Source organism: Phocoena phocoena, chromosome 2 (genome assembly GCF_963924675.1).
Source record: "Phocoena phocoena chromosome 2, mPhoPho1.1, whole genome shotgun sequence".
NCBI lineage: Eukaryota > Metazoa > Chordata > Mammalia > Artiodactyla > Phocoenidae > Phocoena > Phocoena phocoena.
The window spans coordinates 36,767,842-36,784,645 of record NC_089220.1 but is presented as its reverse complement, the minus strand read 5'-3'; the positions used below and the strand labels follow the sequence as shown (position 1 = coordinate 36,784,645).

The window sequence follows — 16,804 nt, the reverse complement described above, 5'->3', positions numbered from 1 at the left end:
ACCCTACCTTCCTCTCTTTATTGAGGTTTCTGCTCAAGTCAGATTCCCCAGAGAAGCCTCTCTTAGCACACTTCTAAAACAGCACTCTCCTGCCTCCCACCACCATTCCCTATCCTCTTAGCTTGCCTATTTTAAAAAAAATGCTACGTCTCAATATCTAAAATTAGAGTACATATTTCTTTAATTGATCATTAGCTGATGTGGGGGGGGGCAACTTTATTGGTTCACCGTGGTATGTCTAGCACCTAGAGCAGTGTCTTGTGTTGTTGACACAGTAGCTACTCAATAACTATCTGCTCAATGAATGAATGAATGAATTGTACAGGTCACATAGAGATATTATAGTTGAAAACCAGGCCGTTAAGGTGCAAAGGCAACATATTTGAAACATCCAGTTTTGGTCCTAATTTTAGGCACAGCTATGTATCTTTGACTAAGTTATCCTTCAAAGTCTATTTCTCCATCTGTAAATCGGGGTTTATGTCATCTTCCTCAGCAAACAAGAAGCTGGAGTCAATATCTATTTAGTATTACAATCACAAAAGTTTCACTACCTGTAATTTTCCAGGAACATCTGCTTCAATTTTCGTCTTAATTTCAGTTGTCCAGGTATAACATAATGTGACGGTATGCATTCAGAAGTCCTTAACATTTTAAAGTTATTATACAGTTGGCCCTCAGTATTTTTGGGTTCCTCATCCTCAGATTCACCCAATCCTGGGTCAAAAATTATTTTTTAAAAAAAAGTTCCAGGGGCTTCCCTGGTGGCGCAGTGGTTGAGAGTCCGCCTGCCGATGCAGGGGACACGGGCTCGTGCCCCGGTCTGGGAAGATCCCACATGCCGCGGAGCGGCTGTGCCCGTGAGCCATGGCCGCTGAGCCTGCGCGTCCGGAGCCTGTGCTTCGCAACAGGACAGGCCACAACAGTGAGAGGCCCGCGTACCGCAAAAAGATAAAAAAATAAATAAATAAAAGTTTTAAAAAAAGGTTCCAGAAAGTTACAAAAAGCAAAATTTGAATTTGCAGCATACCAGCACCTATTTATATAGCATTTACCCTTCATCAGTCATCTAGAGATTACTTATCTAGAGTAATCTCAGGAGTATGCACGGGAGTATGTGCTTAGGTTATATGTAAAAACTACGCCATTGTTTATAACGGACTTCAGCATTTGAGGATTTTAGTATCTGTGTGTCGGTCCTGGAACCAATCAGAAACTTGCAGGCCCAGTCCTCGCAAACACCCCGGCTGCCTTCCAAGAGGGAGGAGTGCTTGCCCCTGTCAGTCACTAGGCATCCAGTTTATGTAAGGCCCGCGTCCTTTCTCCAACCCCAGATCTGCGTGGGGGAATCTGGCAAAATCTAGACTCGCAAAGCTGACGACCCTCCCCGTACTGTCTAACTTGGGGTTATCCACACCCTGAGGGAGCCACGCGGAGCTCTAGCTCCACTGGCCTGAAACAGCGGGCTGGGTTTCAACCATGGCGGAGTATCAGCTTCACCTGAGGAGATTTTTAAAACAGAGGCGCCACCCAGACTGTCCGATTCAGTTTCGGGGTGGGGGCCCCGACACCAGTCTGACGGAGCCGGGGAGCGAGAACGCCGGACACCGCCCCACACTCCGTAGGCCTACCCCCTGCCGGCCAGCCCGGGGCCCACCTAAGCTCCCCACGCGGGAGCCGGAGCACAACACTCCAGTAGAAGCCCCACCCCCTCAGCCCACGCAGGCCTCCGGCGCCCGCCAAACTGGTCTCCCGCGAGACCGCCCCTTGGCTCCGCCCACTGCCCCGCCACCTAAAGGCTGGAATCGGGGGTGATTCCCTCTTCAGCTGCTTCCCTGCCCACACGATGGCGCATTCTCGCAAGGGTCCTTCCACCAGCCAATTATTTCCTCCATCCAGTCTTCCACAGAGTTCCCTCATCTTCCCGTGGCATTTCAGACCCTCTACTCCTCAGCTTTTCGCTAAGGGGCCTACGTCCGTCTGGACCGCGCACGCGCGCATCCATGACCAGGGGGGCGCACGCGCAGTAGCAGGGTCGGCCTGGGCAGTCGCTAAGCGCGTGTGTTGGGCAATCCCGCGCCGCAGTGGAGCGAGTCGAGCCTCGATTTTGTCGGTGTCCATTGTGGGCTGCGGACTTATATAGAGGTCATGGCGCCGGCGGAAATCCTGAACGGGAAGGTCATCTCTGCGTAAGGACCTGTCATTGTTGTTAGGACGTGTTGGGCTGCCGGCAAGGGCTGTGAGCAGGGTGTGCAGGTCCCTAAGGACCCTTTTTTTTTTTTTTTTTTTTTTTTGCGGGAGGGAGACTTGTAGCCTAAGAGTCTGGCCAGCCGGGTGGAGAGGGGGGACATTGTCCTGAGCCCTTCACACCTGAAGGCCGGTTCCCTACAACCAAAGAAAGGGGCCTGGTGGCTGTGCCCGCTGGCTCCTATGCTTCTGGGACAAGTCCTCTTACTCACCCCGACGACTGTGCTCCCAGAAGTGCAGCTGCCGGAGAGAGAGTAGTTTGGGTTGCCTGCAGCATCCCAGTCAGAACTCAGAAATCCAGTTAATTCCCTTGCCCTGTAATTTGGAGGTGCGGAGACTGAGATTAGTGAGGTAACAAGGTTACAAGTCTGATTAGTGGCAGAGAGTCTCCTTCCAGACCATAGCTTTACCCACTGCACCAGAGTCATCATTTGCTAAGTGGAACCCACTAAACGTTTTCTTTTTCCGTCAATTTCATGCCCCTCTAACAGCTATCTCCTGTGTCCTGGTCCTAGATTTACTTTCTAGTTTGGCTCTTGAGTCCTGACAGTATTTTCTATTCCTTTTGACCTCTGCCATTTCTACCCTATGGGAAGTCTGAATGTTTCGCTACTGTATATGATTGCCAGACTTAATTCCCTGGGAGTAACACCTGGCTGTTTTTTGTCTGGGAGGTGACTGGTGGGGAAAGATGAAAGTAGAAGGCGAAAGGATATATTTTGTGTGATCCACCTGGAGGTTGCTCTTGGGACCTTGGACCTCACCAGTTATTTGGTAACAACTGTAGCTGGCAACAATAATTGCCCCATGAAGCCCTAATTTTGTGAGCAGAGGTTTTTGAGTGAATTATAGAGTCATTGGCAGTGAAACCCACCTTGAGTTTCCTGGAAGATAGAGATGGTGGACAAAGAAGGTGAGATGTAAATTAGATGGTGGTGAATCTTTCACATTGGTGAGGAGGAACCCCAAACGTTTACATTAGAAATCACAATACGTACATCTGAGTGCTTTTCTGCATGTGGTTTGCTAAACTGCATTGTTTGTGCTTGACCTTCGTTTTTTGTTTGCTTATATTTCAAACCCAGTCCCTTAATCAGTGGCTTTTCTTGGTAAAATCGTCTTTTTAGAAAGACTGGTTGTGAAGAGGTAGTTTAGGTTTGCTTCTTGGCAGGCTACTGAGAATAGGTGCTTACTGGATATGTTTTGGTTGAGTGGAGAGCAAGTTAAATATACTTGTAAGCTCCATAAGGGCAAATACATGCATTGCCTTATTTGTGTCTATATCCAAAACACCTAGAAACCTTCTTTCACTCCTTACTAGTTTTGTGGCATTAAGCAAATTAGCTATCCTCTGTGCCAAAATTTTCTCAAATGTAAAATAAAGATAATATCTAGGCCATTGAATTGTTAGGAGAATTAAATGAGTTCCTAAATGAAGAGCATTTAGAATTGTTCCTGGTACATAATAAGCGTTCAGTACAAGTTAGCTGTTAACGATTAGTAATTAGTTAATGTATACAGAGATGATTGATTCATTATCTCTTTGACAGTGATAGTTGCTTAAGATTCATTCCGTTTTTTTTTTTTTTTATATTTATTTATTTATTTGGCTGCTCCAGGATCTTCATTGCCACCTGCGGGGTCTTGGTTGCAGCATGCAGGATCTTTAGTTGCAGCATGTGGGATCTAGTTGCCTGACCAGGGATCGAACCCAGGTCCCCTGCATTGGGAACGGAGTCTTAGCCACTGGACCACCAGGGAAGTCTGGCCTTGAGATCTATTTCAATGGTTCTCAACATTAGCTACAGATTAAAATCACCTTGGGAGCTTTTTGTTTTTGATATTTCTTTTTATTTACATATGAATACATACAGAAAAGTGCAACTGTCATCAGTGTAGAGCTCAATGAGTTTTTCATTACTGAACTTGAGTAGCACCCAGTAAGAAATGACGTTGGCATTCCAGAAGCCCCTCTCTCACTCCCATCCCATCACCATCCCCAACAAAGGTAATCACTATCCTGACTTCCAACACTGCAGATTAGTATTGCCTGGTTTTGAACTTTATATAAATGACATCATACAGTATAAAGTCTTCTGTGTCTGGCTTCTTTCAGTCAATGTTGTGTTTCTTAAATTATTTCATGTTGCAGGTAGTTGTAGTTCATTTACTCTCATGGCTGTTTTGTATTCTATGTGAATATGCCACTATTTGCTTATCCATGGACATTTTGGTTTCTAGTTTTGGGTGATTATGAATAGTGCTATGAGCATTCTTTCATATGTCTTTTCATGGAACATATAATATATACCTTTCTGTTGGTTACATCCCTAAGAGTAGAATTGTGGAGTAATAGGACATATATATGAGCAGTTTTATATAAGTAGAAATTGCCAATCTTTTCCAAGGTAGTTTTACTAAATTATATTCATAGGAAGCTTCAATGCTTGGTACCACACAGACTGATTTAATTGGAATTTCTAGCAATAAGCCACTGGACTCAATATTTTAAAAATCTTTTAAAAGCTCATTGTTTGATTCTAATGCATCTTGAAGGTTGAGAACCACTTATCTAAAGCCTTAACTCTTTTTTTTTTTAATATTATTTTTTTATTTACTTGGTTGCGCTGGGTCTTAGTTGCGGCACACGGGCTCCTCAGCTGTGGCATGTGAACTTAGTTGCGGCATGCATGTGGCATCTAGTTCCCTGACCAGGGATTGAACCCAGGTCTCCTGCATTGGGGCCACGGAGTCTCAACCACTGCGCCACCAGGGAAGTCCCTAAAGCCTTAATGCTTAAGTCCAAGTTTCATCAATGAGGAGGAATAGGGCAGTGATTTGGTGGCAGGTACTGAAAGCATTCTCCGGAAATGACTGTTCCAGGTACTGTTCCTCTCCCTTGTTGGCTCAGAAGTAACATAGCTAACCTTTTACAGTGCCCCGTGGTTGAGGGCAATCAATTGAACTAATTGATACTAGTTCCTACTAACACAATTCATAAACAAGCACTAAGACTAAGGATTTTGCGCTTACTGAAGATTTTTCTTTAATGTGCTTATAAATGGCTCTTTCAGATGCTGCCACAGCTTGGCACCTTGACCTTCATGGAGAGCTTGACTCCAGGAGCAGGTAGAGCTCACAATTCCTTAGAGAAGAGGAACTCTGGAACGGGGGACAGCCTGCTTGGTTGATGAAGTAGTGCAGTCCCTCAGCTCCCCATGCTGAGGCTGCAGCAGGCAGCTGAGCCTTGGCCATGGCCCTGGGGGAATCCTGAACAAGAAGGTGGTTCTTAGAACTTGAGCAGGTTGGGCTGCAGGTAGAAGGTCTGGGCAGGGTGTCCCTACCTTCCTCTTACTAGGCCAGGGACACTCTTGAGAGGAAAGGTAAGTGAACTTCTTGCATTGCAGCCAGGGATCCTGGAGTCAAAGGGAAGGGTCCCTCATTCCCCAGATTTGCAGGTCAGCTTCCTTGTTTGCCACCACTGTTGGGCCTCTCTGGGGACCAATGTGCAAGCCTTCAAGCTCCCTGGGCAGCTTCTTGTCTGATGTAGTATATGAATTGTAAAATTTCTTCCTTGAGGGAGGAAGGATGGGGCAAGTCAAGAATTCCACAGTCAGAATTTCTCTAAAATCTAGTTCACTGCCCATCCTATCCTGCAAGCTGAGGAAGTAGTTGAGGCAAGAAGAGTGATGTGATTTGGCCAAAGGTTACTTGGTTGGTTAATGGCAGAGGCTCAGTTAGAACCAAGGTCTTAACCCAGTACATGGTGCTTCTTACTTTGTCAGGCACTTACTACTTTTGCTAAAAGGAATTTCATAAACTAATTTTTTTTTCTTTATAGCAGTCTTCCTCTTGCCGGGCTTCCCATTCTGCTGAGAAGGCCATCCCTGACTTTTCTCTACTTTTATTTATTCTCCCTTTATATCTTTCTGGTAGCCAGGACTGGACAAAATTCATCATTCCAGATTCCTTCTCTGCCTATGGGAAACCTGGATCTAGTTGCCACTTGTGTCCCTTTGGAAGGAACACTTCCATTTCTTCCTTAGGGGAGTTCCAAGGTTATAGCCTGAATTTGAAAATTGGGGGAGATCTGAGGGTTAGGGACAAATATCTATTTTTGGACATTTATTCACTTAATAAATATCTGTGTGCCTCCTATATGCCAGGCACTCTTCAAAGCCACGAGACTATAACAGTCAACAAAACAGCCCACATCCCTACCCTCGTGGAGTCTCTTGTCCTGATACGTAGAGACAGATGGTAAAATTGGTAAAACAGAATGTAAGGTAGTGAGAAATGCCAAAGAGAAAACCAGAGCAGGGAAGAGGGACAGATTTCTGAGGCATGGGGGTTATAATTTTGAATATGGGAATTAAGCTCATACTCATTGTGAAAGGAACTTCTGGGCGAAGATTTGAAGGAGGCGGGGCCGTGAGCCTGCCAATGTAAGAGGGTTCCTGACCAAAAACACAGCCTGTGCCATGGACCCTTGACCTCACCAGTTATTAAATGACTGCTTTGGGGTCAGAAGTGATGGCCTCCGAGAAGCTGAAGGTGAGTAGAAGGGCTGAGGAAAAGAGCACTGATGGTGGTAAGAGCCTACCCTGGCTTAAGGGAGGACCTCCTAAAGAGATTATACAAAGGCAGGGGTGGAAAATAGTGTCAGAAGAACTGCCCTGATTTGGCTTTTAGACCAGAAACCACAATTCTTATATACGTGTGCTTTTCAGAGTGGGGCCTACTAAGTGTTGTATGATTTGTTTGACCTTTCCTTCTGTTTGTTTGCTATAGTTGAGCCTGCTCCCTCCATGGGTGGCGTTTTTCTTGATTAAATCTTTTAGAAAGGCTGAAGAGACAGATGGTTTGCCACTTGTCAGGCCACTGAGAGAAGGTGCTCTGAGTTGTGGGTTGAGCAGAGCGGGTTGGTGTGTTTGTAACACAGCTCCCTGTGGGTGGTATCCCCAGAGCTAGTCACAGTGCTGCTCCCTCCTCCAGAATCAGGGGGTGACTTAGTTTACCTACTTGTGCCTTAACTTCCTCATCTATATGTTGGCCACCTAATTCACAAGGTTGTCAAAATTGAATGAGTCATGACTTGTAAAGCATTTAGAGCAGTCTCTGGCACATAGTTAAGTTTTAATAAGTTGGTACTTAGAGAGTACCTGTTGAATAAGCAAGTGATGTTTGTGTTTATCCAAGCTTTATCTGCGGCAGCTGGCTTATTATCTTGAGCCTTAAAATTAGAATGTATCCTATTTTTCAAAGATAAAAATGGAACCATGACTATATGTTTAGCTACAGGGCTAGAACTATCTTCTGTAAAAAGAGTTTGCTCACCACAGTGAAGTTGATAAGCTTTTCATTTTGTCCTGTAGGTAGAGTACCTGAAGGCCTTTTTGTGCTTAAAAAGATTTGCCTGTAATGAGCTCCAAAGTGTGGGCCTTTCTGAAGGTCCATGGAACCTTGACTGTCAAAGCTGGCTTCACTCTGGGAGCCTGTGCAGGAGAGCAAGTGAGAGTTCCTGAGAGTGGGACCTTCTGCTGGGTCCTAACGAGGCCCCCCGGCCAGGCTATTGGATGTGTTGCTATTGTAAATAGTGCTGCTATGAACATAAGGGTGCATGTATCTTTTTGAATTATAGTTTCGTCCAGATTTATGCCCAGGAGTGGGATTGCTGGATCATTTGGCAACTCTATTTTTAGTTTTTTGAGGAACCTCCATGCTGTTTTCCATAGTGGCTGCACCAATTTACATTCCCACCAACAGTGCAAGAGGGTTCCCTTTTCTCCACACCCTCTCCAGCACTTATTGTTTGTAGATTTTTTGATGATGACTATTCTGACTAGTGTGAGGTGGTACCTCATTGTAGTTTTGATTTGCATTTCTCTAATTAGTCATGTTGAGCATCTTTTCATGTGCCTGTTGGTCATCTGTATGTCTTCTTTGGAGAAATGTCTATTTAGGTCTTCTGACCATTGTTTTTGATTGGGTTGCTTGTTTTTTATTGAGTTATGTGAGTTGTTTATATATTTTGGAAATTAAGCCCTTGTTGGTTGCATCATTTGCAAATATGTTCTTCAACAAGGACATAATTTAATCTTTTAATTTGACTTAACTAACTAGGAATTTGAAATATATGCCTTTCTTGGAACACTAGGTGGCCTCAATTGTTTTTACAAGGAACTACATATTAAGTTTTTCAGAAAATTTGAAGAATTTTTTAGCAGTGTAACAGTTGTAATGAAACATAAAACAGCAAATGAACAAAATGAAAATAAAGCAGATGAAATCAGACATTTGTGTTGTACTGCATTGTAAAATCTTATAACAACAGTCTCCTTGAGGGTGAGAAATGTCTGTCCTTGTTTAGAATAGCCCTGCATGTTGAAGATGAATGTTCTTGATTTTTTCTCTGATTAGTTACTTAAAGCCCTATTCTGTGGACCATTTTTTTTTTTAATTTATTTATTTATTGGCTGCATTGGGTCTTCGTTGCTGTGCGCGGGCTTTCTCTAGTTGCATTGAGCGGGGGCTACTCTTCGTTGCTGTGCACTGGCCTCTCATTGCAGTGGCTTCTCTTGTTGGGAAGCACAGGCTCTAGGCGTGCACACCTCAGCAGTTGTGGCACGCGGGCTCTAAGGCACAGGCTCAGTGGTTGTGGCACACGGGCTTAGTTGCTCCGCGGCATGCGGGATCTTCCCGGACCAGGGCTCGAACCCGTGTCCCCCGCATTGGCAGGCGGATTCTTAACCACTGTGCCACCAGGGAAGTCCCCTCTGTGGACCTTTTGAAGATCATTTGCAAATTCCTCTAAGCCTGTGCTACATTTCAGTGTTCGTTGACTGGGCAGCTTTTTTCCCGTCATGTAGATTTCTTAGCCATGTAGCTAAATACCCATTACCGCCTCCTTTTCCTACCTGTAGCTTCTGTTGAAATGTCCTTGTTACGTTATATTTTAGCAATGCTTTTTCTTTCTCAGTCATAAAATGTCCAAAATTTGAAAATAGGCCATTATGTAAAACAGAATGAGTTGGAATTCATAGTGGACTTTCTGAGGAATAATTGTATAAGACTTGAGTCAAGAGACCTGGGTGACTGTTAGAGATATTAGGCTCTGACTAGGACTCTTCAAGGGTGATGCGATTCTGTAGGGATGTACACCTTTGACTTTTGTTGACTAGGCTCTTTGACAACTATATGTGGGAGAAGTCAACTTGGAGAAAACTGATAGTCACGCAAATAACTCTTATCCATAGAGATTCAAACAAATTTTGACAGGTTGAACTATAAATGATTTCCACTGTGATTTTTGCACCTTAGAAAAGATAACCGCAAACATTGCATTTCATTGGCCAGTAGCAGGGTTTCTTATCCTTGGGCACTATTAACATTTGGGCTGGACAATTCTTTGTTGTTCTTTGTCCCGTGCATTGTAGGATATGTAATTGTATCCCTAGCCTCTACCCACTAGATACCAGTAGCAACTTAGTTAAAACTGCATCTGTGTCTGTTCGTGTTTAATTAGCTATGACTATTTTTACTAGTATCTGTCCATCAGGACCAGAGAGACTTCAATGGTTTACTGCTACTTGGTCCTGCTACCTTCATTGGTACTCTAGTACTGATTTCTCCTACATCAAGATTGAGATATGTCTTCCCTTAGATTTTAGAGAATGTTGATGGAAGATGGTGTGACTGGCATGTGTAGTTCTATTCAGGGATCAGGGGTGTTTCTCCACATGCCCACTTCTGCCTCACTTTGCCCCCAGAATCTTTACCAGGATGGTATAACTCATGGGGCCGAGGATAGAAATGGGAGGCATCTGCAATTCAAGGAAGTTACTGTTTATTTAGGAGGTTTCAGTGATTCGAAAGTTGTTCCATTATAGCATTTATACTTGCTGGAAATGAGCTATAAAAATTAAAGGGGTTCCCACCATTTAATTCGTCACAGCTCTATGACCCTAAAATAAAGATAGACGAGGGAGGGAGTATTAATTTTTCTCTCCATGTTCTTCTTCTGTAGTTTCTTCAACTTCAGACACACCTGACACTTGACTTTTGTTATTCCACTTTTCGTTTTAAGGTGCTTCGGTTAGTGGCCAACCAAGAAAACCAGGCAGGAAAAAATCTTTAAGGGACTTAACAGAGATGTAATTACAATTGTCTTGATTTTTTTACTTTTTTCCTCACCAGAGCAGAAAATTTTCCATTGGTTGCTTTAGTGTTCTGGGCTCTCTAGTTCTTGCTGATTGTGGCTTAAAATGAGACTTAAAAATGTCTCATTGCTATTCTGGTCATATCTCAGAGGCCCAAGTGTTAGCTTTTAAACAAATCTTGGTAGTTGGAAGAATATCCCTGCTAATGCAACTTTTAAAACAGTCCTGCTTCTTAGAAAAAGTTTAGGGGAGTCAGTATAACTGATCTCAAGCTATAATCTTTTTTAGGGGAAAAAAATGCGTACTTAGACCCATTTAAATTACAGCATAGAAAACACAGAACATTTTGTTCTTTGCTCTTAACCTACTGGGCTGAAACAACATTTTCCACCTATACCACCTTGTAGTACTGGGTTCCTATAGCTTGCTACCTGCTGGGTGTAAGTATTATTTTTATTTGTCCCTAGATTCCTTCCTTGGGTCTCAAATGCTTACTTATTCTACAATCCTTATAAGATTTGGTAAATAAATTCACTGTATCAGTATGAAATCTGCTCTGTTCTTAAAGTATTTGTAGTTGTCCGTCTTCCCAGCTCCATTTCACACACCCCAAAACCTGAGAGTCATCTGTAGCCCTGGCATTTCCTCTGTGTTTCATGTTTAGTATATCTAGAATACATCTGCTTCTTGCCAGCTTACCACTGATACCTTAATCCAAGCCACCATCACCTCTGGCCTGGATTTTGCAATTGCAGTGACTTCTTGCTGCTGTCCCTGATTCTCACCGTTCCCTCTCGGGTCTGTTCCCAATTCAGCAGCCAGAATAATCCTTTAAAAATGTAAGCCCAGGGCTCACTTTGGCAGCACATATACTAAAATTGGAACGATACAGAGAAGATTGGCATGGCCCCTGTGCAAGGATGACATGCAAATTCATGAAGTGTTCCATATTCTTGGTACTGATGAACCTAGTTGCAGGGCAGGAATAAAGAGGTAGACGTAGAGAATGGACTTGAGGACATGGGGTGGGAGGGTGAAGCTGGGGTGAAGTGAGAGTAGCATCGACATACATACAGTACCAAATGTGAAATACATGGGTGGTGGGAAGCAGCAGCATAGCACGGGGAGATCGGCTGGGTGCTTTGCGATGACCTAGACGGGTGGGATAGGGAGGATGGGAGGGAGGCTCAAGAGGGAGGGGTTGTGGGGACATGTGTATGCATATGGCTGATTTGCCTTGTTGCACAACAGAAACTAACACAGTATTGTGAAGCAATTATACTCCAATAAAGATCTATTTAAAAAAAAATGTAAGTCCAATCATGTCAGCCCTGTTGAAAACCCTCTAATGGCTTCCCATCACATTCCGAATAAATGACTGTATACCTCATTTGATTACTGCTTCCCCTTGGGCCTCAATTACGTACTCAGGGCCTTTGCACTTGCTGTTCTTTCTGTAAATTGGCCCTGGGAAAGCCACCCGACCTGACTGCTTAGAGCCCGTGTCTACATCTGTGAGCAGGAATAAGAAAGCTTTTTCTCCCTCGCGTACTTCAGAGGGTTATTGAGAGTCTCAGACGTGTTCACTTCTTCTCACTGTTCTGTCTCCTTACTGTCTCACATTGTGCCAGGAATGGTGGGGTCTTTACCCCCACCCCCACCCCAAACCGTGGGTTTTGTTTGGGTCCAGGGGGTTAAGGAGAAGCAGTGGAAACCTTTGCCTAGCACTTTGTGATCATACAGTGGTTGGGGGAAGGAAGGGGAGAGGAGAGAGTGGAGTCTGGAAACTTGGCCCCTGGGAGAGACAGACCTTCTGCAGCTCCCCGGGCAGCACTTCTGATCATCATGCAGGAGAAACAGCTGTGGCTGGAACTGCTGGGGAGTTTCAGTGGCAGCCTAGGGAAAACTTGGCAGCTATAGTATCTCCTGTTATCTTGTGTCAGAGCAGAATTGTGTACTCTGTTCAGGTCAAATCCCAGTAAAAGGAAATCCAACAGTCCATCAATACTTCTTTTGAATGATACGATTTATAGAATACTGATTTGAAAAAACAAGTCTATTAGCTTAGAAGATTTTGAAGTCTTCGGTATGACTTCTTGTATCTTTCAACATTCTTACCGTTTACTAGGCTAATACACATAATCTATTTTTGTGACGCCTGTGCCTTTTTATGCCAGATATTTGTCAAATGTGGAGAACTGGGGAAGGGAGTAACCAAATTAGATGAGGGAAGAGATGCTTGCTAATGTCCGGGTATATTTGTTTGTTAAGTGTGGTTAGGATGAAAAAAGATAAATGACAAAACTGGTTCTTCAGGAGAGACAGATCCTGTTCAAGTTAATAACTATCGTAACTGGACAAGGTTGGACTACTTTGAATGTTTACTTATAGATGTAATGTAACTTATGTGATGTCTTATTGTATTGTTGAGAGTTGTGTGTTAGTAAATTGATGTATCTTTGTTTCACATGAGGTTATACTTTGAACCTTGAGCAAGGAAAATTCTTTTGTGAATTAGGATATAATTTGTAAATTCATATTGAATTCAGAGTGGGATTCATTGATTTATCATTCAGCCTTATGTGGATACCCTATGATCATCTTACTAGGTAGGGTAGGTTGAGCAGAAGGTGTGAGCTTGAGTTCTTTCCCGCAAACGTTTTTCCTACAGCACCTGAAGAGTGGAAAGGCTGAAAAAGATGAGGATTAGCAGCCTTCCAGAAGTGTTGGTCCAAGTTTTTATTTGTTCACTGTATGATTTGGAATGCCATCAACTAGTATTTTTTTAAATTATTTTAAATTTTATATTGGAGTTAGTTGATTTATAATGTTTCAGTTTCAGGTGTACAGCAGAGTGATTCAGTTATACATATACATGTATCTGTTCTTCAGATTCTTTTCCCATTTAGGTTATTATAGAATATTGAGTAGAGTTCCCTGTGCTATATAGTAGGTCCTTGTTGATTGTCTATTTTATATATTCAACAAGTATGTTTTAAACTGGCCCATACCCCATGGCCCAGTCAGTGTCAGTAAGAGTTAGAAAAGATCCATGTCTACTTGAGGCCTGGAAAACTGATGGGTTGTACAGGGTACATATTATATCAGATAATGTCTGTTAATTAAGGTGTTTTTAATTTAAAAGAGAAATACATCCAGTAATACACATTTTTTATTTGTGGCTTGAAACATTAAATGTTAACTCCAATTTTTTCCTGTTTCTCTAGGCAAATCAGGGAGAGACTGAAGAACCAAGTCATTCAGATGAAGGAGCAAGCACCTGGTTTCACACCAGGTCTGGCAATTTTACAGGTATTGTGATAGTGTATTTCTACTAATATCTTTCTTCCTTTCTCAATCTCTCGATAGCATTTAAGACAACAGGCACATCAAAGCTCTTCCTCTTTTTTTTTTTGGCTTCTATGAAACCTCAGACCTTTTCAGTTTCTCTTTGCAGGCTCCTCCTCTTCAGCTCAACTTCTATGTGTTGGCCTGTCCTGGCCCTCTACTGTTCTCTGTGGGTACCTTTCCCTAATCCAGTATCTCTTGACCTTTGGTCTTAGGACCCCTTTACACCAGTAAACTTTCGTTTATATGGATTTATCCGTTGATATATACTATTTATAAATTAAAACTAAGAGTTTTAAAGGCATTTGTATATTTAAAAATGCCAAGAGTAAGCTCACTGTGTGTTAGCATAAGTAACATTTTTATGACAAAGTAACTTTTAGAAACAAAATTGAGTGAGAAGAGGGGCATTGTTTTACATTTTTGCAAAACCCTGTACTGTCTGGCTTAATCGAAGACAGCTGGATTCCCATCTACTTCTATATTCAATCTCTTGCTATGCTGGTTTGATTGAAATATATGGAGAACATCTGACCTTATACAGACGTATGGTTGTAAAAGGAAGAGTTCTTTTAATAGTCTTCCCAGATAGTTGTGGATATTTTTCTTTAATACTATAAGCACTCAGTAAGTAAAGTTTTTAAAAGGTAGTTGCAGTGTGGACTCTGAAACTGTTATCAGTGAACTTTCATACTTTGTTAAATCAAAATCTTGTTTCATGTTGCAGTTTGAATGGCTATTTACCTGTGTCTGGTTTTTGTTATGTCCTTCATTCCCCATTTGGGAAATAATGGTTCACTGAATTATGCAGGTCTTCCAAATGTTAACACGTTTCATTATGCAATATTTAAAAATCATAATCATTAATATCACCAACAAACTTATCAGAAAAGTCTTTAAGTGTTGAGAAGTTGTCAAGCTCACAGGAGTACGTAAATACCAATTTTTGCTTGAAAGCTCAAATTTTGTCATTGGTAATTAATACTATTACTTATTTTCCTTGAAGTAGCAGGCTCACTTTATCCAATTTTGAGAAAATATTTGCCAAATATTCAAGCCCAAATAATCATTATTTGTCAGTTGTTCTTTTAAGTAAAGATGGTGTTCCATTTAAAAATCTGCTAGTTCTGCTTGCAAGGCAAGAAAGCTCAAGTGCCTTTCCTGGTGACAACCACTTCTGTATGCGGCAGAAGTGCTTTGTGATTGCTTCCCCATTCTTGATGCAGAATATTAAAAAGACATGTACTCAAGGGTCAACGTTTAATAAAAATAATTTTTACTGCTTCATCAAGAGCACTTCTAAGTGAAATTGGTGTCTTTTTTTTTTACTGAGACTGTGTGACTAGTACAGGTTGGTGCCATTGTCTTGCTTTAGTGCTAAGTCATCAGCAGTCTTACACAGCCTAACTTGTGCAGCCTCAATACAGATGTCAATACAGTGAAAAAGGCAAATGACATCATAGTATTATGGCACTCGCAAATCTTCTGAAAGGGTGTTGGGGTTCCGGCAAAAGTGTGTGAACCGCACTTTGGGAACCATTGCCTTACGCAGTTTTATCTGACCCCAGATATCAGCTGTAGGTCAGGAACTTGTAAACCTGGATCTCTTCTGGTTCTAGGCTCTTGGCTTCTAGGACATCACTCCTTCTCTAATCTTTTTTGCTTGTTGTTCCTGATACCTTCCTGATACCTAGACCACTCGAATACCTCAACGCTCAGCCCTTAGACTTCTTTTCTACCTTATTTTTTCCCTAAGTGAGCTCCCCCAGTCCCATAGCTACATGGGAGAATACTTCTTATCTGAGGTTTCTTTCAAGAGCTCCAGATTCATCCAGTAAGAGGCCTTCAATAAATAGGCAGGAGGTATTTAATAAATATGTGTCATGTGGCCAGATGTACAAATGAATGTTTGAAGGGTTGATTGGGATGACAGGAAACTGATAGCTTGCATTTGAAATTCCCTTCAGAAACACCTGCTTCCTCACTTCACATTTCTCTCTGTATGTATGTCTCCATGTATGTCATTTAATCCCTTGCTAAGTTTCTGATCCATGTTCATCAAGAATTTCAGAGTGAATAGTACTTAAATATTTTCCACCATTGCTATTCATTATCTGAGAGGCCTTAGTTGAGAAGAAAAGCACAGAAGGCCTGTCGTTCTGCCTGGTATGTCCTGTGCTGTGGTGGATTTTCCATTTTTGCAAATTACTGAGAATCAAAGGTATATGTTGTGGGTGTCCACTTGGTACTTTTGTGGGACCAGTTATTTCTTGGCTTATTCTTGTGAATTGTTTGTTGTAGAATGAGTAAATGTCGTAGACAAGAAATCTGTTTCTGTAAACCTTTTTGTAGCAATATCGAGGGTTTTTTTTTCCCGCTTTTTAAAAATTGACTTCCAAACTCCTATTTTAAATTTATTGATTGCAAAGTGTTTTTGTTACATAAACACTGTTCTGCAGCTTGTTTCTTATGTCCTTGCAATAAAACAGTGGTAGAATATATTAATCTTGTACTTTAGCACCAGAATCAACATCTTTCTATGATGCAAGGCTCACAGATTATGTTGTAATCACATCTGTGCCACCTCAGACCTCTTGTTTTTTTTCCATCCTGGTGACAGGCACCACCATTTTCCCACACACTCAAACTAGAAACCTGAGCTGTCTCTTTTGGGCATCTCCCTGCTCTCTACATCCCCTTAGGGACTAAGGTCCTATTGGTAATGCCTCTCATAAGCTCTTGGGATATCTTCCCTCCTTTTGATTTCTACTGCTCCCTCCCTCTGGGCCACTGGTCAACTGCTTACAGGCTTCTGATCTGGATGCTTTCAGTCCTTTTAACTGCAAATGTAGCCCTTGTCAAAATGCAAATCTGATCACAATCCATCCAGCTACACCCACTCTCCCCATCCTTTACAGAAGGAACAACAGTACTGCTTATGTAGAGTGACTACTGTAGTTCAAATGATTTGTATATATTACTAGTGGTTCTGATTTTTATACTACCCCAACAAGATGGGAGATGTATGAAACCGAGCAGGACCCTGTGGG

General features: G+C 42.3%; 1 protein-coding gene and 1 non-coding gene across 3 annotated transcripts in view; both read left to right on the top strand.

Moving 5' to 3' along the window:
• The first annotated feature begins 1,904 nt into the window (after nucleotides 1-1,904).
• The window catches only part of MTHFD1 (methylenetetrahydrofolate dehydrogenase, cyclohydrolase and formyltetrahydrofolate synthetase 1), a 58,455-nt gene continuing 43,555 nt past the window's right edge, over nucleotides 1,905-16,804 (top strand). The window contains exons 1-2 of one of the 2 annotated variants that reach the window (XM_065871443.1): nucleotides 1,905-2,189; nucleotides 13,634-13,718. In XM_065871443.1, coding sequence (XP_065727515.1) covers nucleotides 2,149-2,189; nucleotides 13,634-13,718 — 126 coding nt within the window. In that variant the 5' untranslated portion in view covers nucleotides 1,905-2,148. Of the gene's footprint in view, nucleotides 2,190-13,633; nucleotides 13,719-16,804 lie in introns of those variants that run through there. The other variant, XM_065871444.1, reaches the window with a different exon arrangement.
• LOC136119466 (U6 spliceosomal RNA) lies at nucleotides 11,255-11,361 on the top strand. Its single transcript, XR_010655469.1, has one exon. It is a non-coding gene; the product is annotated as a U6 spliceosomal RNA (small nuclear RNA).